Source organism: Bos mutus, chromosome 3 (genome assembly GCF_027580195.1).
Source record: "Bos mutus isolate GX-2022 chromosome 3, NWIPB_WYAK_1.1, whole genome shotgun sequence".
Classification (NCBI taxonomy): Eukaryota; Metazoa; Chordata; class Mammalia; order Artiodactyla; family Bovidae; genus Bos; species Bos mutus.
Window position 1 is genome coordinate 32,541,526 of NC_091619.1, and position 23,985 is coordinate 32,565,510.

General features: G+C 42.5%; 1 protein-coding gene across 6 annotated transcripts in view; it reads left to right on the top strand.

Moving 5' to 3' along the window:
- Positions 1 to 23,985, top strand: part of SORT1 (sortilin 1) — a 66,788-nt gene that overhangs the window by 35,944 nt on the left and 6,859 nt on the right. For 4 of the 6 annotated variants that reach the window (XM_070367541.1, XM_070367543.1, XM_070367545.1 and 1 more), the window contains exons 6-16: positions 1,521 to 1,594; positions 4,784 to 4,833; positions 5,712 to 5,842; positions 8,730 to 8,874; positions 9,932 to 10,087; positions 11,637 to 11,743; positions 15,204 to 15,306; positions 15,651 to 15,819; positions 16,412 to 16,602; positions 19,799 to 19,988; positions 23,447 to 23,563. In XM_070367541.1, the coding sequence (XP_070223642.1) occupies positions 1,521 to 1,594; positions 4,784 to 4,833; positions 5,712 to 5,842; positions 8,730 to 8,874; positions 9,932 to 10,087; positions 11,637 to 11,743; positions 15,204 to 15,306; positions 15,651 to 15,819; positions 16,412 to 16,602; positions 19,799 to 19,988; positions 23,447 to 23,563 (1,433 nt within the window). The remainder of the gene's footprint in view (positions 1 to 1,520; positions 1,595 to 4,783; positions 4,834 to 5,711; positions 5,843 to 8,729; positions 8,875 to 9,931; positions 10,088 to 11,636; positions 11,744 to 15,203; positions 15,307 to 15,650; positions 15,820 to 16,411; positions 16,603 to 19,798; positions 19,989 to 23,446; positions 23,564 to 23,985) is intronic. The other 2 variants (XM_070367542.1, XM_070367544.1) reach the window with 1 other exon arrangement.

Below are 23,985 nucleotides of genomic sequence, written 5' to 3' on the forward strand. Positions count from 1 at the left end.
GAATGATGGGTGAGAGTGGAGGACCACTGAAGTTATTTCTGCCTAAACCATCACCATTTCATTTGAGCTGCTCCAGGACATTTCAGTCCCACCTCCAGTGGGTCTGGGCTCACTAGACTCCTATTGCCAATGTCACTGAAATTGTCAGTTTTTATCTTATGAAGTCTCTGCTGCGCTTGAAAGTATTGACCTCCTTTTGGGAATTCTACTTGCTTGGCTTCTGTGGCAGTCCCTTTGGTTCTTTCCCACCTTCTAACCATTGCTTCTTAGTCTCTTTTTTAAACTCCTTTCAACCTCCCCTTAAATCCCTATTGCTCATTTTACTCTGAGTAGTCTCTTCCACTCTTTACCATTTTGCTACCACTGTGATATATAAGATTCTCAAATGCCTACCTCTGGTCCTGGCTTCTTCCTGGGGCTTCAGATGCCTTTCTTGCTGTCTGCTGGGTATCTCTAGCTAGATGTCCCACACGTCCCTCAAACTTAACCTTTCTCAGCAACATTGTTCTTCCCTTCATCCTTATGCTGGCTAAAGATTCCACAACACTGCTTTCCCCTCACCGAGAATCTCAGAGTGTTCAACTTTCTCACACACACACACAGACATGCACTCCATCCTGCCCTACAGGAAAATGTCCAGTTCTACTGAATCTAGAGTCTATATTATTTCTGAGCCTTTTCCTCACAGCTGTGGCTTCAGGCCTTACTAACTCTTAATGCAACAATTAGTCACTGCTTTCCCTGCTTCTATTAAGTTTGAACCCTCTGAAATCCATCTTTCCCACTGTCATCCAAGTATTCCTCTTAAAAAAAGTAAAACTGGTCATGTCATTCCCCTACTTCAAATGTCCCATATAAAATAAGAACCGGATTCCTCAGTCTGGCACAGAAGGAGGGCTCTGCACGAGCTGCCACCCCCTCCCCAGCACTGGCTCCTCTCTTCACCTTGGAATGTTGCTCCATCTGTGTCTGAAGGCTTCAGCTCCCTGCACACACTGAGATGTTTCATCACCTCTCTGTCTCTGCTTGTATTAATCTCTTTGTGCATTGACATCTCATCTCCCATTTGCCTTCTTTTGGTTACACTGCTCATCATTTAAGACTCAGTTTGGCTGTCTTCTTCACAAGTCAGCTCTGATGCTTTGTCTCTCCTTTCCCTGCTCTTACCCCAGAGACTATGTTTCCATAACACTTACCGTGTGTATTGAACTTTCTTATGTGTACCCTTGTTAAACTGTGAGCTCCTTGAGAGCAGAGAGTATGTCTTATTCATCTTTGTATCCCCAATGCAGCATCTGGTACACTTGGCACATAGTAGGCACTTCATAAGCATTTGTTATTCTGATCCAAGACCCTAGGGGGGCCCCATAAACTGTGTGTCTGTGAGCTCGGCAGCTTGGCTGGAATTTCAGTGTGTGTTTTTACTGCCCTGAATGATTGGATATGAATTATTAAAAGGTCATACAAGCAGCTGCACATGATAAAACTGGAATTTTGATAAGTCATTTATAATCTTTCAGAATGGCCTGTGGGTGTCCAAGAATTTTGGGGGAAAGTGGGAAGAAATCCACAAAGCAGTCTGTTTGGCCAAATGGTGAGTAACAGAAGATTCCATCCGTGCAGAGCCCTAAACCTTTCCTGACGATGCCGCCAGAAGTCACACGAATCAGTGTTAAGCACTTAATAGGTGCCAAGTGCTCTTCAGGGTGCCATAAGGGATGTGAGAGAGGGGTGCAGCATAGACCTTGACCTGGAAGAACTTCTAATTCTGCTGGGAAAGAAGACTTGTCTCACTAAATGTTAAAATATAAAACAAGGCACGTCACCGAGTAGGTACTGCCTGTAAAAGGTTTATTCTGTGTAAACGGTGACATCAATTGCAATAACATAAAATACTGCTTTGATTGGGGGACTTACATGCTTCTCTGCATGCACATTTATGCTCCCTCATCTAGAGATCCATGTCAGTTAGGTGGAATGTAGTGAGGAATCAGGAAGAAAGCTCAGAGAGCTTCCAGGCTGCCAGAGTCACACTATCCATGCACCACAATTCGTTCACTTCTCTTGATTGCCCACCCCGTCTGCTTACAGAGGATTCAGTGGAGGAGGCTCTTACTCAGGAGTCAGGTCACCTTTGTTCTAACCTGGATCGGCTGCTAGTCAGTGGCTTGACTTCTCTGGGATTTAGCTTGTTCCTTCTATGAAAGGAGATTTATTTGGGAAGTTTGGGGGATGGTTGAGCAAGAATTAAGAGCTGTCATACCTCCAAACTCTGATTAGGCTCAGATTCTTGTTTAGAGCCTCTTTCTTCTTTCTCTTTGACTAATTTTAGCAAGTTCATTGATCTAGTTTCCCAGTTGATAGCAGGTTGCTGCCAGAAGTGGGGTATGTGAGTGTAAACAGCAAGCACAGACCAGCCTGAGAGTCCGCTGCCTGGGAGCCGCACGGAAGCAGGAAGAGCTCTAAGAACAGGCAGAGACAGAGAACAAGACAGAGAAATAGACAGGATGGAGGGATTTAGTGCTGTGTCAGGAGCTCAGACGGTAAAGCGTCTGCTTACAATTCGGGATACCTGGCTTCAGTCCCTGGGCTGGGAAGATCCCCTGGAGAAGGAAATGGCTACCCACTCCAGTATTCTTGCCTGGAAAATCCCATGGACAGAGGAGCCTGGTAGGCTATAGTCCTTGGGGTAGCAAAGAGTCGGACCCGACTGAGCGACTTCACTTTCACGTTCAGGAGAACACAAAAGCCTCGGTAAGTTCTAATGGGAACATTGCATTACAGTTTCATACAGTTGGTGTTCATGACAGTGATCCATAATCCCAAGGAAGAGTTTGCTACTTATTGTTCTTTGCTTGGAAAGGTAGGAAAATATAGACATAGACATTGATATAGACAAGGTGTGATATAGACATTGCCAAATATGTCCAATGAAATTAACTAAAACATTTAAAAAATGATGCTTAAGCAAGCATCCTTTTTTAGGAAATACTAGTTAAATTAGGTTTTTATAGCACTACTGTGGTACACATCGTGTGTCTGCTTTCGTTTTATGTATTTTAATTAATTGTGTTTATATCTTATATGATCTTATCAGGAAGGAATTTTTAAAGTAACAAAGTTAACAAATTATTTTGTTCCTGATAGACCTAAAATATGTAGTGTGTGTTCAAATAAGACTATAATAATTTTGATCATTAAAGCTCACCTTTACATCCATATATCAGATCACCACAATGTACATTTTAGATGTCTTACAATTTTATTTGTCAGTTATACCTCAATAAAGCTAAAGGAAACAACAGAAGACTCATCTTTAAAACTAAAGAGTTATTTTAAAATGGTATTTTGTTTTGTATTTTATACAAGAATTTTTACTTTTGTTAACTTGCTTCATTGAATAGTGTCTAAATATAAGATTTGGGCTGCTGCTAACTGTTTACTCACCTTTTAGATCTTTGGTTTCTAGAAATTTACAGTCTAAAGCTCGAAAGAACATGCTCAGACCCAGCACCTTTTTTGTTTTATTGAGGAACAGTTGATTTATAATATTATAATCATTTTTGATGTATAACATAGTGATTCAAAAATTTTATAGGTTATACTTCATTTATAAAATGGAGTTATAAAACATTGGCTTTGTTCTCTGCACTGTACAATGTATCCTTGTAGCTTATTTATTTTATACATAGTAGTCTCCACCTCTTAATCTCCCACCCCTTTCTCACCTCTCCCCTACTTCCTCTCCCCAGTGGAAACCCCTAGTTTGTTCTGTATGTCAGATGCCCAGCACCTTTTGCTGGTGCTAATCTATAAGTCCTATCAAGGTCTGAATCTAGTTCCTTGGAACTCCCTTTCCAAGTTAGAGTTTAAATAATTCAACTTCTGACCTAGTTGTCTATTTCAGATGAAAGAACTAAATTATTTAGTTCATGCAAAGCACTGAACTAGGTTCTAAAGGGAAACAACAAAACTTAGTACCTGCTGTGAAGAACTCAGTGGTGGAGTAGGAGAGGTAAGGCACACAGAATGCAATTGAAATAGCCAAACAGGAGACAAAGGAATGGCCAGGCGGCTGACACAGAGCTGCACGGGAGAGCTGCACAGGAGAGCTGCACGGGAGAGCTGCACGGGAGAGCTGCACGGGCTCTCAAGCAGCACTCCTCAACCTAAGCACTAATGGCGTTTGGACTGGATAGTTCTTTGTTGTGGGGGACAAGCCTGTGCATTGCAGAATATTTAGCAGCATCCTTGGTCTCTCCCCACGTAAGAGTTGTAACATCTCCCCTCCCCCACTGGTGACAGCCAAGACTGTCCCCTGGGGAGCAATATCGGCCCTGGTTGAGAACCACTGCTCTAGAAGTTTGCAGCAAAGGAGTCTTCAAGTTAGACTGACAGGAAACTTCATGGAAGAGCTAGATTTTAACCTGGAGCCTAAAGATTGTGAGGGTAAGATTTAGTCATGTAAGAGAAAAACATTTTAAGAAGTGAACAGTCCGAACCAACGCAGGAGGCAGGCTTGGAGAGTGTAACGAGACCAGTTTGACTGGCTGGAAGAGTTCACATAAAGAAGTAGTGGAGTGTAGAGAATGCCTGGGAGCAGACTGGGGGGACCTAGATATGATGCTGCGGAAGAATCAGGTGTACAGCATCCGATAAAGCTGTTTTGGCTAGTACCCATGGGTGACACTTATTAGACCTGCCTGGAGCTGAGTGATTAAGGTTAATGCAGTCTGTTAGCAGTCTTGAACCGTGTCTTTTCCCTGTCTTTGCCTCATTGTAGGGGATCAGAAAACATCATCTTCTTTACCACCTATGTGAATGGCTCCTGCAGTAAGTATATTTTAGTCCCAGAAAAGAGTGTCCTGGTGTCCATTCATGGTAGAATATTCTGAGTTGTAATAGGTAGAAGTATCAAAGATCCTTCCATTCTCTCATAATTTTAATAGCTAAAGATAACTAGCTGTTAGTGATTTTTAAAATCTTGGAAGCACAAACAACCAAGTACTATACTGTGCCTTGAGCAAATAAAAAATGCAGGCTATACACAGAGACACTATAACTTAATTTTAGCAATGTACATAAAGTAAATATTAGGCTACAACCAATAACAAAATGAAATGTATAGTGATTTCTGCCAAAGAGCATGGGCTGTGTTTGTGTTGGTGGAAGCCACTGGCTTTCCAGTCAGTGGCACAAAGCTGAAAGCATAATCTTTCATTTATTCATTCAACAGATTCATTTAATTTATTCATTCATTGGAACACCTGCAGTAGTATGTTAAACACTCTTCTCAGGATGGTGAGAACAAAACACCCAAGGCCAGCTCTCATGGAGCTTAAATTCATGTAGACATGTTGGATGATCAGCCAGAAAATCAAAACTCAAATGATACAACTTAAAATACAATAAGATAGTTTCAAACTGTGTCATGAAGAAAGTAAAGCAGGATGCTGTGGTGTTTTAATGGAACACTGTACTGAAATTAATCCTCTCTTCCTGTCCAGTATAAAACTTCACATGTATAAAGATAAAACCAAAGTGTGAATTTCCTGTGTCAATTCCTATATCATTTTATATTGTTATCTGATTAACATGCATAGCATTGAAAATTCTGTTGCTATAAAACTAAGAGTAGTTCTAAAACAATTGTTTTGAACTAGAGGCTCACCAGTAAGTGAAATTTTAATTAATATTTTGTCTTGTTTAAGAAGCTGACCTTGGGGCACTGGAATTACGGAGAACTTCAGACTTGGGGAAAAGCTTCAAAACCATTGGTGTGAAAATCTACTCATTTGGTCTTGGGGGACGTTTCCTTTTTGCCTCTGTGATGGCTGATAAGGTGGGTGTTTGCCTCTTTTCTTTGGGTTCTGATATTTCTGAACCTCAAAATATGCCTCAAACAGATAGCTTCAGTAGATGTACTGATGGAGTTTCTTGCCTTTTGTAGTATTTAGTGTCACTATTAGATTTGGAAGTGCTTCTTTTTATCGGGGCTGAATGATTCTTCTGGACTTCTCTCCACTTTGGCCTGTGTCACCAACTGAATTCTGGTGTCTGCTTAGGATATATCAGCCCAGTGTTTGGGCTTTTCTCACACATGGATTCTGAAAAAAGCAATCTCCTTGCTCATTATCCAATGAAACTAATGGAAACATATAACATTTTTGAGTACCTACTGTATACTAGGTACTGTTCTGGGTTCTGGGAATATAGCAGTGAACAAATCAGATAAATGTCTTGCTCTCAGAGTTTCTATTCAAGTAGGGAGATAGATACTAAACTAACAAATATGATGTAATATCAGGTAATGATTAAAACTATGAAGAAACCTAAAACAGAGTAAATACATAAAAAGTGGCAGGAATTGGAGCAGCGCTGTTCCAGATAGGGTGGCTTGGAAGGGCTCTCTGAGACCCGACTGAAGTGAGAGGATAGCTGCGTGGATATCTAGGCTGAGTGAGCGCAAAGAGCCGCGGGCTGGCGCGTGCTCGGAATGCTGAAGGTAAGTGAGAAGGGCAGCATGGCTGCAGCACGGGAAAGGGCGGTCCCAAGAGGGCAGCCGGTGGCCAGATCACACAGGGCCTCTGTAGGTTGTGAGCAAGACCTTGGCTTCCATTCTTCATGTGTTGGGAAGCTGTGAAAAGGGTGCAGGCAGGGGAATGGTTTAACTGGCTGTTTCTTTTGATGGAATAGGTGTGCATAGTGTCACCTGAGGGTCAGGAATGGAAGTAGCAGCAGCAGCAGCGAGAGAGACAGTAGGTTGGACCAGGCTGTTAACAGTGGATGAGGGGAGACGTAGTAAGATCACGGATGTATTTTTAAATGCATCACCAGTAGTGTGTGCTGGTAGATTAGATGCAGATTGTGAGAGAATAAGATGAACCAAGGATAATTTTAGTCTTTGGCCTGAGCACCTGCGTGAATGGTGGTGCCATTTACTGAGATGGAAAGGACTACAGGAGAAGCAAGTTTGTGGGAAGAAAATCAAGAATTCAGTTTTGGATATGAGATGTGTATAAGATATATAGGTGAAAATGTCAGGTAAGCATTTGGGTATATGAATCCCCCAAAATTATATAGTATAATTATATGGAATGGTCTCATCTAGCTCTGTGACTAGATGGTATCTTGTAGGGGAATGAGTAGGTCGAGAAGAGGTGGGAGAGCTGAGCACTGGGTGCCCTGGTGCCCCTCACGGAATGGTGAGGTGGGAGAATACGAGCTTTCATAACAGTTGTACCCAGTGAGGAAATGGATAATGAGATGTGTAATTATTAATAATAGTGTGCCTGTTAATGTCACCGCACATGGTGTTATCTTGAAAGCCAAGTGAAAAAAAGGTTTCAATGAGGAGGAAATGATCAGCTGCATCAAATTCAGCTGAGATGTGGAGTTAGATGAGTTCTGAGAATTATCCACTGGAGTTGGCAAAGTATAGGTTGTTGGTGACCTTGATGAAAGCAGTTTCTTTGGAGTACTGTGGTTAAGAGACTGATTGGAGTGGGTTCAGAGAGAATTAGAGATAAGAAAAGTAGACAAGGTAACTACACATCACGCCCTTGAGCAGTTTTGTAATAATCCTCCCAACAGCCCTATAGTTCATACTGTTATCTCAGTTTAGGAAATTGAGTAACTTGTCTAGGTGGAACTCTGGTGGAAATCAGACTGTGTAATTCCAGAGATAGCTGCCTGTACACTGCTGCTGTCCACAAAATTAAAATTCCACTCTGTGCTTTTGAACTCCAGTTTTTACCTGTAACAGCGAGTATAAGATTCAAAGTAAACATCTAAGATGTAAGTTAGAAAAGTAAGTTAAATGGACTCATCAAACTATTTATCAGATAGTACATGTTAATTGTCTCAACCTGTGCATACATGCTAAGTTGCTTCAGTAGTGTCCAACTCTTTTCGACCCTATGGGCTGTTGCCTCCACGCTCCTCTGTCCATAGGATTCTCCAGGCAAGAATACTGGAGTAGGTTGCCATTGCCTTCTCCAGGGGATCTTTCTGACCCAGGAATCAAACCTAAGTCCCCTGCACTACAAGCAGATTCTTTACCATTGAGCCACGAGGGAGACCTGTTTTAACAGCTAAATATTCCCTGATCAGCTTCCTTATGTTAATTTCTGACTCTCCTTGCCCTCTTTCCAGCCTGGCCTGTTCCCTCCATCATGGCTGTTCTGAGAGCCTTCCTTAAAGAGGAGACGTGTCACATTTTGATTTACTTCATGATCTTCCAAACCTGGGTTTCATCTCCATTTTCCAGACCCATTATCTAATTCGATGATGCCAGAGCTATCTAAAAGAAACCAAACTTCTATGCAGCAGCCATCATTTTAAGAATTATCTGAGCAAACATGCAAATAGCTGCAGAGCCAAGCTCATAATGGTCCCAACAAACCCCTATCTCTGTTGAAGGAAATTGGCATGTCAGAGGTTAGGAGGAAATATTGGTATCTTAGAGGGCCACACAAGAACGAAGAAGCCAAAGAGAAAGCCAGGATAACCTTATTTACAATAGAATGGATTATTCCAGTGCCTGGATCTTTGCAAAAGGTTAGAAAAAGCTTGGATAATTGGTACTAGGACCTTTCATTTATAATAGATGTACCTAGTGAGGAAATAGGTAATGAATATAATTATTAAATAATAATGTGCCTATTAATGTTACTGCATATGGCATCTTGGTGGAATATTTAAAAGATAAGTATCGGCATTTGTTCCAGGATACAACAAGAAGGATTCATGTGTCAACAGATCAAGGAGACACATGGAGCATGGCCCAGCTCCCATCTGTGGGGCAGGAACAGTTCTACTCTATTCTAGCTGCTAATGACGACATGGTGTTCATGCATGTAGATGAACCTGGAGGTAAGAGCTTTGCAAATGGTTCACCCTTGACTGCATAGAGACTTCAACTCCGAACCCTGTTTTAGTAGCTTTCCTTCTCAGTGTGCATGCTGCATCATTTTTGACTCTTTGCGACCCTGTGGACTATAGCCTGCCAGGCTCCTCTGTTCATGGGATTCTCTAGGCAAGAATGCTGAAATGGGTTGCCATGCCCTCCTCCAGGGAATCTTCCCAACCCAGGGATCAAACCCACATCTCTTATGTCTCCTGCATTGGCAGGAGGGTTCTTTGATTTTTCTTTTCACCCCTGGGAATTTATTAGTGGCCTACTTGTTTTAGAGATGATATGTAGCCTCTGTTAAAAAGGCCACTTGCTTTGACCCTCTAACATGGTTTGTAGGTATGTCCAGGTGTTCTGGAGCAGTGCTGCTCAAAGAATGGTCAGAGAACGGGGACTGATTTGCAAATTCTTTATTACCAAATAAGTGCAGAAAGCAGCATCAAGCATTTAGAAACTCTTACAGCTCTTTGACAAAGAAATTTTGTATCTGTTGACTCTACTAATAAAAAAATTTGAAGATTGTAATTTTTTCTTTCTTTTGTATTTCATTTTTCTAGTGATAAATTTTTTGTTATATTTACAAAAGCATCAGTTTGTGACAAAATTTTAAAATTGATCGTTCATCACAGAGAGTTTGAGAAGCATTCGTTTAGAGTAAAAAGATTTAAAAATGTGTAAGATATGAAGCTAAATGCAATGCCTCTGCTACCAAAATATAACTGATTATACCAAAATATAAGAGCTTTTCTCTAACGTCTGAGTAATTTATTAAACAAATTCATCATCTGCTATGTTCAGGCACTAAGCTGGGTACTGGAATTAAAGATGGCCACAAAGTTCTTAACTATCAATCCTTGATTAGCTCTCAGGTCTGCATCCGCGTCATGAAGAGAGACAGTTGGCTGATGCGTGCATGTGTATGTGTCATATGTATGATTAGACTGTTGTTTTTACTCTGTTCCCTCCCAAGACTTGGTGGGTTTTTTGTTTGTTTGTTTGTTTGTTTGCCTATTCCAGACACTGGATTTGGTACCATATTTACCTCGGACGATCGAGGCATTGTCTATTCCAAATCCTTGGACCGACATCTCTACACCACTACGGGTGGCGAGACAGACTTCACCAATGTGACCTCCCTTCGTGGGGTCTATATGACAAGTGTGCTCTCAGAAGGTGGGTCCTTCAGCTGAATATGTTCACAGCGGAGGCTTTGGGGGAAACTGATGGTCCTGTCCCCTCAGTAATGGTGCTTGCCTGGCCAACAAGCCTGTCTGTGAATTCTGGCTCTCTGTTTTAAGTAAGTTATGGTGATTAGAACTAAGAAAGAACAAAGCAAGAGCAGGCATAAAGAAAGATTTGAGGTTATTTTGTTTATGAAAAAAGTCTTATGTATTGGGAAGTTCAGGCCTGTGGGAAGGAGTTTGAACCACTTTGCTTTTCTGATTGTCAAGGATGGAGCAATAGCCAGCTCAGATTTTTCCTGTGTTCTCTTCACTGGCTCTGCAGAGCCCAGTTGAACAAATAAACACGTTACTCTGAAGTACAAAGGGTTTTAAGGTTTTATTTATTTATGTATTTACTTTTTCGGTAGGAGTGGGGGGTGTTTGTTTTAATTTTGTGAACACCTTGCAGCTGTCTACAGGATCTAGGTGATTCTGGCCCCTAGTTCCTCCCAGACATCGCTCCTTCGCTTACTCTTGCAGTCACTCCAGTCCTCTGCCAGTCCTTAAACTGGCAGGTTCACACACTCTTGGGTGAGAGATTTGCAGTGACCTCTTTCTCCAGATGTCTACGTGGCCCACACTTTCCTCCTCCCAGCCATTGGTCATGTTTCTTTCTGATGAGACCTGCCCTGACTATCCTGTTTTAAATGTCAGTCTGCCTCCCTGCTACACACGCACTCTCTCATTCCCAGTTATCTGTACAAGATTTTTCCAAAGCATGCATTTTCTAACACACTATGTAATTTACCTATTTACAGTGTCTAGTGTTTGTCTGTCTCACCCTACTAGAATATATATTCCACAGAGTTTTTTTTTTTCCTAATTTGTTCACAGATACATTTCCAAAGCCTTACAGCAATTTTCATATAGTGGATAGGCAATAAAACATTTATTGGGTAAATGAAATTTACTTTATTAGCTTTCCTTTTTAAATTTTCCTTAAGAAAACTCAAAGCACTTCTTTTAATTTAAATGTGCAACAGTTTATGTATCATTAGCAATAGAGAATAGGGAAGACACATGAAGGAAAAAAAAATGTGTAAGAGAAATAGGATATGGCGTGGTAAAGAGACAAAAGCTAGGAATTATTCATTGAGACTTAATGCAGATAATTCAAATCTTGAGATTTCCTAAAATAAGCCTGGTATCATGGCCTTAGTCCAGATTAGAGTGCCTTCCCATTGTAGATTTTCCTCCAGGGCAAGCAAGCAAGGAAGAATAGAATTGTGTTGATAAGGAGATAAATGGTATCTTTTTTCAAGAGTAGCAGTCTAGATGATTTCTGGAATCAGTAGAATCCTGTTCAGGTGCGAAGCCTCTTTCAAGTATCGTACTCACCAATATTGACCCATTTCACTGGACGTCAACATCTTGTGGGACTCCAGGGTTCTATTGGTATTACATAATCTCTGTTAGAGAGTTATGCAATGATAAACTGAATTGATTAGGGTGCTTCCTAATCAATATATCAAGATTAATGTCATCCTTTTCCTATTCAGATAATTCTATCCAGACTATGATCACTTTTGACCAAGGAGGAAGGTGGAAGCACCTGAGGAAGCCTGAGAACAGTGAATGCGATGCTACTGCAAAAAATAAGAACGAGGTTTGTTTTATTCCTACTGTCATATGTATTCGGAGCAAAGCAACCATTCTGTTCTGCTCTTATTAGTGCCAGGCTTTTGAATAATGAAGTTTTGTACTTGCTGAGGGTCAACAGCTAACAGTGGAAAATTGGGAAATGAGAGGTTGAAATTAACTAGGATGTGAGAAATTTGAACTGTGAAGAAAGACCAAAATATTACACTTTATTTGTCTTTAAAGAAAACCAAAACTGAAGGCTAACAATTTCAGTCGGTTTAGTTCAGTTGTTCAGTCATGTCCGACTCTTTGTGACCCCGTGGACTGCAGCACACCGGGCTTCCCTGTCCATCAACAGCTCCCAGAGCTTACTCAAACTCATGTCTATCAAGTTGGTGATGCCATCCAACCATTTAAACCTTTGTCGTCCCCTTCTCCTCCCGCCTTCAATCTTCCCCAGCATCAGGGTCTTTTCCAGTGAGTCAGTTCTTTGCATCAGGTGGCTAAATTATTGGTGTTTGAGCTTCACCATCAGTCCTTCCAATGTATATTCAGGACTGATTTCCTTTAGGATTGACTGGTTGGATCTCCTTGTAGTCCAAGGGACTCTCAAGATTCTTCTCCAATACCACAGTTCAGAAGCATCAGTTCTTTGGCACTCAGCTTTCTTTACAATCCAACTCTTACATCCATAATCACATCCATACATAACTACTGGAAAAACCATAGCTTTGACTAGACAGACCTTTGTTGGCAAAGTAATGTTTCTGCTTTTTAATATGCTGTCCAGGTTGGTCATAGCTTTTATTCCAAGGAGCAAACGTCTTCATGGTTGCAGTCACCATCTGCAGTGATTTTGGAGCCCCCCAAAATAAAGTCTCTCACCATTTCCATTGTTTCCCCATCTATTTGTCATGAAGTGATGGGACCGGATGCCATGATCTTAGTTTTCTGAATGTTGAGTTTTAAGCCAGCTTTTTCACTCTCTTCTTTCACCTTCATCAAGAGGCTCTTTAGTTCTTCCCTTTCTGCCGTGAGGTTGGTATCATCTGCATATCTGAGGTTATTGATATTTCTCCCAGCAATCTGGATTTCAGCTTGTGTTTCATCCAGCCCAGCATTTTGTATGATGTACTCTGCATTTAAGTTAAATAAGCAGGGTGACAATATACAGTTTTGACATACTCCTTTCCCGATTTGGAACCAGTCTGTTGTTCTATGTCCAGTTTTAACTGTTGCCTCTTGACCTGCAATTTGTGCTAACAGTTTGTATTATACTAAATTGCTGAATGAAAACAGAGTGGTCAGATGGGCCAGTGATTAGTTAGGAGTCGCGATGGCAGCTATGACACTTCAGCAACTCTACAGAAAGCCATCGACCAGCCATTCATAAGCAGTGCAAAGCCGTACTGGCCAGAAACAAATGGAGGAGAACTTGGCCTCTCTTCCCATCTGCCAGGGCTCCACGTGGCCTGTGGATGTAGGTGGTGACCTGGTCTAACATGTGGATTCAAGAGCTGAGCCCTCTGAGGAAAGGCCACAAACTAGAGATTCAAAGGCATTGCTGCAGGAGAGCCAGGTTCCATGAGTGACAGGTCTTGACAGGAAAGGAAAAAAACAAGCTTTGTGTCTGACTCTTTTAAAGAATTTGAGAGGAGCTTAGCAGAACCCTGGGAGTTTCCTTCAAAATTGACAGCATTGGTAATTCCAGGCTCTCTTCTGAGTACCTGCCTATGGCTGGTATGTACTCTGCTGTCCTGACTGGGCTTTCTGTTTTAAGAGACTCAACCAGTGGGAGATAAATGTACCCACACCATTCCCATCACACTCTCTCCCTTCTGTGTCTTCATGACCACTGTGGAGTCTCTCCCCTCCTGCTCCCCTTCCCACCCCTCCACCCTAGCCTTGCTCTGCTCCTGCCCTCTCCACCTCAGGCACAGGCACAGGTGCAGTGGCCTCCTTACGTACCTTGCCACCCTCATGCTGCTGTGCCTCTCCCTCCCTAGCACTCTTTATGGCTCTCTTTTGCCCATGATCTGGTGAATGAAGGTCCTCTCCTCCCCCGGCAGGTTCTCTTCTGCCTTTTCATTGTTGTTGCCCATTTCAATGTCATTGTCACCGACACACCCCTTCTTGTAACTCTGCTGCTCCCTGAACACCCAGTTATTCCTGGGGAGGTTGTCCCTGTCTCCCCTCCCCCCAGTTCATTAAGGTTAGTGGAAATCCTGACCATCCCTCAGTTCAACTCAGTTCAGTCGCTGAGTCGCGTCCGACTCTTTGCGACCCCATGGACTGCAGCACCCCAGGCCTCCCTGTCCATCACCAACTCCCAGAGTTCACCCAAACTCATGTCCATTGAGTTGGTGATTCCATCCAACCATCTCATCCCCTGTCGTCCCCTTCTTCTCCCACCTTCAATCTTTCCCAGCATCAGGGTCTTTTCAAATGAGCCAGCTCTTCTCATCAGGTAGCCAGAGTATTGGAGTTTCAGTTTCAACATCAGTCCTTCCAATGAACACTCAGGACTTATCTCCTTTAGGATGGACTGGTTAGTTAGAACTAATCATTGCTCTTCATTTCATTAGCAGTTTACATGAAGCTTTTTTTAACTGCAATAAAATTGCACATGGCATAAAATTAACATTGTAACCAATTTGAGCCTCTTTGTTTACTTGTTTATTTTCTGTGATTTTTTGGCAACACCCTGTGGCATGTGGGGCCTTAGTTCCTGAACCTTGGTTCCCGGACCAGGGGTCAGACCCTTACTCCCTGCATTGGAAGGTAGGGTCTTTACCACTGGACCACCGGGGAAGTCTCCTGAACCTCTTTTAAAGCATCCTTTAAAGGATTACCATCCTGCTTTATAACCCAACTAATTTCTAAGAAATGTTTCTTAAAGACAGGACTGGGTCTTATTTCAAATCACCACCACATCTTGTTCAGTATCTGAAATATGGCAGGCGGTCATCAAGTTGGGAAGCCTCTCATTTTCTTTAGAGAAATGTCTTTTCAAGTCCTTTGCCCATTTTTAATGTGGGTTATTTGGTTTTTTGTTGTTGAATTATAGGCTCAGTGGGATATTCTTGCTTCTTAAATGCATAATGCATTTAATAATAATTTAATAATCACATTTACAGAGAAAGAAAATAGAATGGTGTCAGGGTCTGGGAATGCCAGGGTCTGGGAAAGGGGGAATAGGCAGTTATGGTTTAATGGACACAGAAGTTTCAGTTTTGCAAGATGTGGAAGTCCCAGAGATGAATTATGGTGATGGTTGCACAACAGTGTGAATGTCCTAACACTACTGAATTGCACCCTTTAAAATGCAAATTTTACGGTATGTTATTTTAACCACAATTTTTTAAAAGAGTATCCCACTGAAGTCTGGGTTAATAAGTTAAAAAGCCTTATTATTAGAAGACTCTGAGATGAATAAAAAAAATTACACCTTTGGTTTTAATCTAAGCTTTGGTGTCTTTCCACAGTGCAGCCTTCATATCCACGCTTCCTATAGCATCTCTCAGAAACTAAATGTTCCGATGGCCCCACTGTCAGAGCCTAATGCTGTTGGCATAGTCATTGCCCATGGTAAGCAGCCCTCCCTCACCTCTGTGGGAAGAGCTAGTTGAGTACATTGAAGCTCAGTCATAGCATGGAACCCTGTGAGAAAACCACCATCCATGGCTTTTACCACCCTTTGCAGAATTTCTCGCAAGATAAAGATACTGTGGGTTTTTCATGGACTCCCATCAGAGAGCAGCAACATGACCTCTTCCTTTACCAAATTGTTGTGGCCTTTTTTTTTTTTTTTTATTCCAAGAGGCCTGATGGGAAATAATCAGAATAAACTCATTCAGAATTCTTCTCGTGACAGTGACTCCTCTCTGTTTCTCTGCTGACGTGTGCTGATGAGATGGTGGGCTGTGTTGTAGGTAGCGTGGGGGATGCCATCTCCGTGATGGTCCCAGATGTGTACATCTCAGATGACGGGGGTTACTCCTGGATGAAGATGCTGGAAGGACCCCACTATTACACCATCCTGGATTCTGGAGGCATCATCGTAGCCATTGAGCACAGCAGCCATCCGATCAATGTGATTAAGTATGCATGAGCTCAGCTCCACCCACACTGTCTGCCCAGAAGGCTACCGCGGGATGTTTTTCAGTTTGTGGGGAAGTTCCGGACCCTGATTCAGATTTAGGCATTCTGCAGAGCTGCAGGGGAGGTGCTTGAAGGGGTTGCATTCAGAGCAACTCAAATTAAATGGCTTTGTGTTTTTCCTCCGACTCTGCTAGCTTACATTTTTTATCACTTAAAAGAAAAAATGTTCTTCTCTCTTCCCACAAGAATATTATGGATGCATTGAAGCAGTCTGGATGGTAAATGACTCCTTAAGTACAAGTTCTTATTGTATAATTTCTGTTTATTGACTCAGAAGCCTGTTCTTATATGGGTCACTATTCTTCCTTTCCCTTGGAAGAATTTTTATAAATGCATTTTCTTCCATACTATTTGAGTGAATCCCATTTCCCTGTTAACTGCAGGCATTAGAAATTAATATAATTGTCAGTCAGTAAGCCGTCACCTAAATATGAGAGTTCTCTGATTTGGGATGAAAACAGCTGGAGTGGTTTCCTGATATTCCAGTAAACGTTGATCCTCTGTCACGATCTTCCTCTAACTGTGGTTTCAGGTTCTCCACAGACGAGGGTCAGTGCTGGCAAACCTACACATTTACCAAGGAGCCTATCTACTTTACGGGCCTGGCTTCAGAACCCGGAGCTAGGTCCATGAACATCAGCATCTGGGGCTTCACAGAATCTTTCCTGGCTCGCCAGTGGGTCTCCTACACCATCGATTTTAAAGATATCCTTGAAAGGAACTGTGAGTGTCTCCTTTGACCTTTTCTATCAGAAACTTGTAAGCCCATTTTCCTAAATAACCCATCCAGTTCAGTTTCTTCTAACTAGAATAAGAAAATCATGTATATGAAAGAGGATTGAAGGATGTTCCACGTGGGTGAGCAGGCAGTGAAATGGTACCAGAAAAGCACTTCCCCTGTTTGGATTAGCACTATCCAAGAGAAATAGCATGAGAGCAACATATATAATTTAAATTATTCTGTCAGCTAGCTACATTATACAAGTAAGAGGCAAAATTCATTTTAATAATTTAGTTATTTCAGTATGTCTAAAATATCACTTTAACATGTAAAACAATATTTGATAATTATTAGTGAAATACTTTACACTCTTCCTTTTTAAAGATTTTTTAAAAAAAATATTGGAGTATAGTTGATTTATAATGTTGTATTAGTTTCACTATACAACATAGTGAATCAGTTATACATATACATATACCCACTCTCCTTTAGACTCTTTTCCTATATAAACTGAGTATTGAGTAGAGTTCCCTGTGTGCTACAGTAGGTCCTTATTAGTTATCTATTTTATATATAGTTAGTGTGTATGTCAATCCTAGTCTCCCAAGTCATCACTCTCCCCTCTTTCTCCCTGTAACCATAAGTTCCTTTTCTGTGTATGTGGATATTTCTATTTGTAAATAAGTTCATTGTACCTTTTTTTAGATTCCACATACAAGTGATATCATATGATGTTTATCTTTGTCTGACTTCACTCAGTATGACAATCTCTAAGCCCATCCATGTCACTGCAAATGGCATTATTTCATTCTTTTTTATGGCTGAGTAATACTCCATAGTTTATATGCACCACATCTTTTATTTATGTGTGATGTACCATATCATACATATGTACTGTGTACAACATAGTATATATGTACCACATCATCTATCATTCCTCTTTTGATGCTTTTATTTTTATGTCCTGGCTATTATAAACAGTGCTATAGTATGAACTGCAATATGCCCCTCTGATCATAGGGGTACATGTATCCTTTTAGATTATGGTTTTCTCTGGTTATATGCCCAGGAATGAAATTGCAGAATCATGGTAGTTCTATTTGTAGTCTTTTAAGGAACCTCCATACCATTCTCCATAGTGGCTACAGCAATTTACATTCCCACCAACAGTGTAGGAGGGTTTTCTTTTCTCAACACCTTCTCCAGTATTTATTGTTTGTAGATTTTTTGATGATGGCCATTCTGACTGGTATGAAGTGATACCTCATTGTAGTTTTGATTCTCTGATAATTAACGATGTTGAGCAGCTTTTCATGTGCTTTTTGGCCATCTGTTACATTCTTTTTCTTCTGAGTCCTCAAAATCTGATGCATATTTTACACTCACCCTTACTGTAAATCTCAATTCACACCAGCCGCATGTGGATATTTAGAAGAGTTTAGTTTTGCACTTTAGATCTCTGAAGCATTTTCTGAAAGTTATTTTCTGCTTGTAAGGATAGTACGTGTTTATATTTGTCTAAAATTACTTCATAAGACTTCAGGGTTTTTCACTGCTGGTTACAGCAGAACTATAAAGAGGAAACTTTAGAGGAAAATGTGTTACATCTAATTGATTATGTCATTTATTTAAATGTTGAAGTAAGGAAGTTTTCCTGCAGAGTTTGGCTTGAATATCAGTCACAACTGAGACTCTAGACTGGCTCCTGAGCAGGCAAGAAGCCCACACTGACCATTTCTGAATGCTGTGACTTCAAACTGGAAGACATGTTAAAGACCCAGAAAAATGGCTTCAGAGAAGGAGTTAAAATATTCATTTCATGGTATTCCTAAAGAATCACAAGCAAACCCAGACCCCCAGTACTAAAGATGCTGGCACTGTATTGAAAATAAGAAGGATAAAAGAAAAACTGGACAAAAAGTGACCATCTGTGACCCGTGATTGCTTGGCATAATATGAAAGAAGATATAAAGTTTCAAGATGCTTGGGTTAAATTTTGGTCCTGACTTTTTTAGACTGTGTTAGGGGCCCATTTCCTTAGCATGTTAATTTAGTGACTCCTGCAGGAAGTAGAAACACTTGGTTTGGACCTTTTCTACAAGATGTTTCAGTGATTTAAAACCAGAGAGTCATTATAATCTAAATTCGTTAAATAGACTGTAAAAGAGCTGGCTTATGAGTTGTCCCCTCTGCAGATGCAGGCAGCTTCTACAGTTATCCCTGAAGTTTAACATCATTAAAAGATTGGTTAAGCACTGCTCTTTAACAGGCTGGGTGCTAGTCTTCATATCCTGAAGGATAAAAGCCCAATCCACAGTCTTTAGGCCACAGCCTTTGAGTCATTTTTCCAGGAGTGGATGATATGACACACTGAGCCAGGTTGACTGTCATTAGCAGTCTTCATTTGAAAGCCAGTCAACAGGCAATGGCACCCCACTCCAGTACTCTTGCCTGGAAAATCGCATGGATGGAGGAGCCTGGTAGGCTGCAGTCCATGGGGTCGCTAGGAGTCGGACACGACTGAGCGACTTCACTTTGACTTTTCACTTTCATGCATTGGAGAAGGAAATGGCAACCCACTCCAGTGTTCTTGCCTGGAGAATCCCAGGGACGGGGGATCCTGCTGGGCTGCTGTCTCTGGGGTCGCACAGAGTTGGACACAACTGAAGCGACTTAGCAGCAGCAGCAGCAACAAGAGTTAAAAGACTAGAGAATGTTTGTGCTCGCTTCATCAGCACAAATACTAGAAAGAGAATATTTCCCCCACCTTTTGAAGCATTCTCACCCTTGGTACAATTAAACCCTTGCTTTTGGTTAATTGGCGTCTTGCCCTAAAGGCAAACATCTGGTTGCTTACCTCTGACAGCCCCTGACCAAGAACACAAGTGCACAAGACTTAAAGACAGCAGCCTCTCAGTCTGGAAGTAACTTTAGAGGTTCTCCATCCACCTTCCTGCTGCACAAGGTTTTTCTTAGAACTCAAATGGGCTGTGAACTGCAAAGACTCCTCCCTTGGCTTGAGGAAAGGCCATTCACTAGTAGGCTCCCACTAATCCAACTTTCTTTTGCAATTCCAAAGCGAAGCAATAGGTTAAGTCAGACATCTGTACTTTTTGTCTCTTCTTTCTTTCTATTGCCTGGCAGCTGTCTCACATAGTGGATTCATGTAGTTTCCTGAAGAGCCTGTCTTTCTTTTAGGTGAAGAGAAGGACTATACCATCTGGCTGGCTCACTCTACAGACCCTGGAGATTATGGAGATGGCTGCATTTTAGGCTATAAAGAACAATACCTCCGGCTACGCAAGTCATCTGTCTGTCAGAATGGTCGAAACTATGTTGTGACCAAGCAGCCGTCCGTCTGTCCCTGCTCCCTGGAGGACTTCCTCTGGTATCTGCATCCCTCAGATCCCTGTCAGCCACTTCCTGTGCTGGAGGACGCAACAGACAGTTGAAAATTATTTCAGTCCTTTTTTCCCCTTTTTTCCTCAAGAGTGGAAAACTGTTGCTTCTTCTTTCCTCAAGGAAATTGAGGCACAGAGGAAGGGAAGCAGAATTGTTAGTAATTGAACAAATAACATTATTGTATCAGACCATTAATTATTGTGCAGAACCAGCAACAACCCCCGAAATCCTGACTTACCCGTGTGAGGAAGGAGAGGAGTGTAGAATGAGGATGCGAGTAAGAAAGCAGAGAGAGAAGGCGATAGGACAGAAGCACCCTCCCTTCTCTATTTCTACAAGGGAAAATGGCACTCAGGTCACTTGGATGTTATAATAGGGCTGGAGTTTGTGGATACTGTCAGACTCTGAAGGGCTCTCTCACCCTTAATGGCACACAGGCTGACTCTCGGTCACCTGAACTACTTCTGTTTTCCAAACATGCTCTGCGGCTTCAGAGCTCCATGCCACTGTGCGTGCTGCTGCTCCTGCCTGGAAGGTCTTTCCACATTTGCTGCTTGACCCCCCAAGCCTGGTGAATTCCTCTTTGGCCTTTAATACTTTAGCTCAGATGTTGCCTCCTAAAGCCTTCCCCAGTTTTTCCTCATCTAGGCTCCCACTGCACTTATTATACTTTTACAGCATTCACTATATTTTAATTCTTGTGTATAGATTAGATTCCACCATTAAAATCTAACCCCCCTGAGCACATATTGTATTTAATAATCACATAGTCATAATGATAGCAGCTGACTTTTTTAAACATTGCCTCTGTGCCAGACACTGTCCTAAGCAACTCAGACTTCTCTTCAGCAGCCGCATGAGATAGGTGCTGTGTTATTTACATTTCACAAAGGAAGAAACAAAGGTAGAGAGGGGTCATGACTAACTTGCTGTCACGTGGCAGAGCTGGGATGTGAACTGGGCAGTTAGTTCTGCCCCGGAGCCTGCGCACACACCCCACGTGCCTGAGGAATGTATACTTCGTCAGTGGGAAGGGTGTGGTCCCTGGAATTTTGGATTGAACACACAAAAGTTTTTGCCAGAAATTTCTCCTTGCTATTGGAGGCATGATGTCTTCTCTTGTTCTTCCTACCCTCTCCCTTCAATATTTGTCAGAAAACCTTGAAGTCCAAGCAGCATCTATATATTTACCAAATATTCATTGAATATTTGTTAGGCACAGGGCAGTGCAAAAGTGATAACAGAAATTTTATTATAGACTCTTCTGGTAAGAGTCACATGATTATGTTTGAAAAGAGAAACCGTAAGTACCTAATGGATTTAGAGGAGGGAGAGATTCTTCCATCCAGACCTAAAAGGAGTTGGATCAGAGAGGCTTTGTAGAGGCGTTGGCATCTGAGCTGAGCCCTGATGAGCTGTAAGATTTGATCTGTACATCTGGAAAGAAGCAGATCATTAAAACCAGTAGACTGATGTGAGCATAGGCCCCCAACAGCACGATCAGGAAGGTTGTGCTGGGGCTTCCCTGATGGCTCAGTGGAGAAGAATCCACCTACCAATGCAGGAGACATGGGTTCAATCCCTGGTCTGGGAAGATCCCACATGCCCCAGAGCAACTAAGCCTGTGCACCACAGCTACTGAGCCCACATGCTGCAACTGCTGAAGCCCTTGGCGCCTAGAGCCTGTGCTCCACAACAAGAGAAGCCGCCGCAGTGAGAAGCCCTACATTACAACGAACAGTAGCCCCTGTTTGCCTCAACTAGACAAAGCCCACCTGCAGCAACAAAGATCCGGGGCAGCCCAAAATAAATAAATAAATAATTTTCAAAAAGAAAGAGTATGCCGGAAGATAGGCTGTGAGGGGAAGCCGTGGCTGCCACAGGAAAGAAGCGAGGGCGTCCAGATAGGGGTGCTCAGGAAGATAGTGCCCTGGACAAATGTAAAGAAATGACAGGAGAGGCCAGCTCAAAGGAGGAAACATGATACGTTTTGAACATTTTTGTTTCTTTGAGGTTCTGTCAACAGATTTATGTGGCAATGTTCAGCAAGTATTTGGAAATGTAGGATTAGAGTTCAAGAGAGGTAGAACCTGGACGTTTTATTAATTTTTTGAAATTGTTATTTACTTGCATTTTTGTTGCTGTGCACAGGCTTCCTCTAGTTGTGACGAGCAGGGGCTGCTCACCGTTACAGTGTGCGGGCTTCTCACTGAGGTGGCTTCTGTTGTTGCGGAGCACAGGCTCAGCAGTTGTGGCTCCCAGGCTTAGTTGCTCCGAGGCATGTGGAATCTTCCCAGACAGGGATCAAACCCAAGTCCTCTGTGTTGGCAGGTGGATTCTTCTCCACTGGACCACCAGGGAAGTCCAAACCTAGAAGTTTTAGTTGCAGCAAATAGTTAAGCAAATAGTTAAGCTCACGAAGGGAGAGCAGATACAGAGTAAGAGAATGGATGATAGAATCTTGGGAAACATCTGCACCTACGTGTCAGGAAGAGAGCAGAGCCAGCAGTGACCAGAGAAGCCTGAGTGCAGCTCTTGGGGCTGCAGCGGGTGGGCCCAGCGGTGTGCCGGGTGGCCAAAGTGAACAAGACAGAGAAAGCCCCAAGGTTGGATGACTGGTGGGCCTGCAAGGGCGCAGACATTCATTTTCAAGGTTGCAGCGGGGGGTTCAAGCCAAGATGCAGAGCGTAAAAAGTAAATGAGTAAAACAGAACAAGTAAAAGAGAAAATTGGCCAATAAGGGAGAGAGGGTGGTGAAAGAAGAGGACAGGTGCAAGCTAAGGAGAAGCTGCCGGGTGAGGGGACTGGTGGTCCCTCCAAGCTGTTCATGAAGCAAGCCCCACCTAGGGGCATGAGGTGCCAAGGCCCTGCATATCCTTACTTTGGGGAAAGCAGAGAAAGGAGAACAGGTCACTATGGAGAGATGGGATGGAATGGAGGGCAGAAATGGGCATTCACATTGGCATCAGGCACCATCTAAGAGGCTGAGAGGGACACAGATGTGGGGAAGGCAGGAAAGGTTGGATATACACTCTCATGGGTATAACATAATGAGTTATTTGGAGATGAAAGAATTGCTAAGTTTCCGTGCGTTTAGGTCTGTGGCTGACACACTGTTTCTCTGTGTCTTAGTTGCGTGTATCCCTACCCGCTATAGACTGCGTGATTTCCCTTCCCTGAGCTGTCTGTGTGGAACTCCTAGCTACTGAGTCCTCAGTCCACCAGGCCCAATCCATAAGCCATTCCCCGCCCCCCAGTTAAGCCCTCTCTGTGTGCTTTTGTTCCTAAAGAGACCTCTTTATATGTCACAGACTTCCTTAGCTGTTTTCTGGCAACCCAAGCCTGGAATATTAACCATCCTCTGCCCCACATAAAGCCTTCACTGCTATTTGCCTCCTGTCTTTCAGCAACTTTGAAAGATACATTCTTTGCTTATTCTTACAGTGATTTTGGCTACTTCCGTCCAGAAAATGACTCCAAATGTGTGGAACAGCCAGAACTGAAGGGCCACGACCTCGAGTTTTGTTTGTATGGAAGAGAAGAGCACCTGACGACAAACGGGTGAGGCGGCTGCTTCTCCCGCGTCGGGGCCGCGTCTCCCCTGTGCAGGGAGAGAGTTCCCTCCACGCTCTTCTGAGTATTTGAGAGAGTCTAGAAAATCACTGTCCGGTAGAACTTTCTGTGGTGGGGGAAATGCTCTATAATCTGCTGCGTCTGATACAGTGACCCCTAGCCCTCTGTGGCTATTGACACTAGAGTGAGGAACTGAAGTAATTTTGATTAATTTAAAAGTAAATAGTCACCATAGCAGAGAGTGCCATTCTAGAGGAGCCTGACTGCCTACTCCCCTGATAACTCTCCCCTCCCCTGTGTACTGACGGGCTTCCCCAGCAGTCTCATAGGGCAGAAAGTCAGCATGTCATTGCAGCATGGCAAGGGATGTGTGGTCTGTCCAAGGACTGAAACTACACAGGATATCCCCC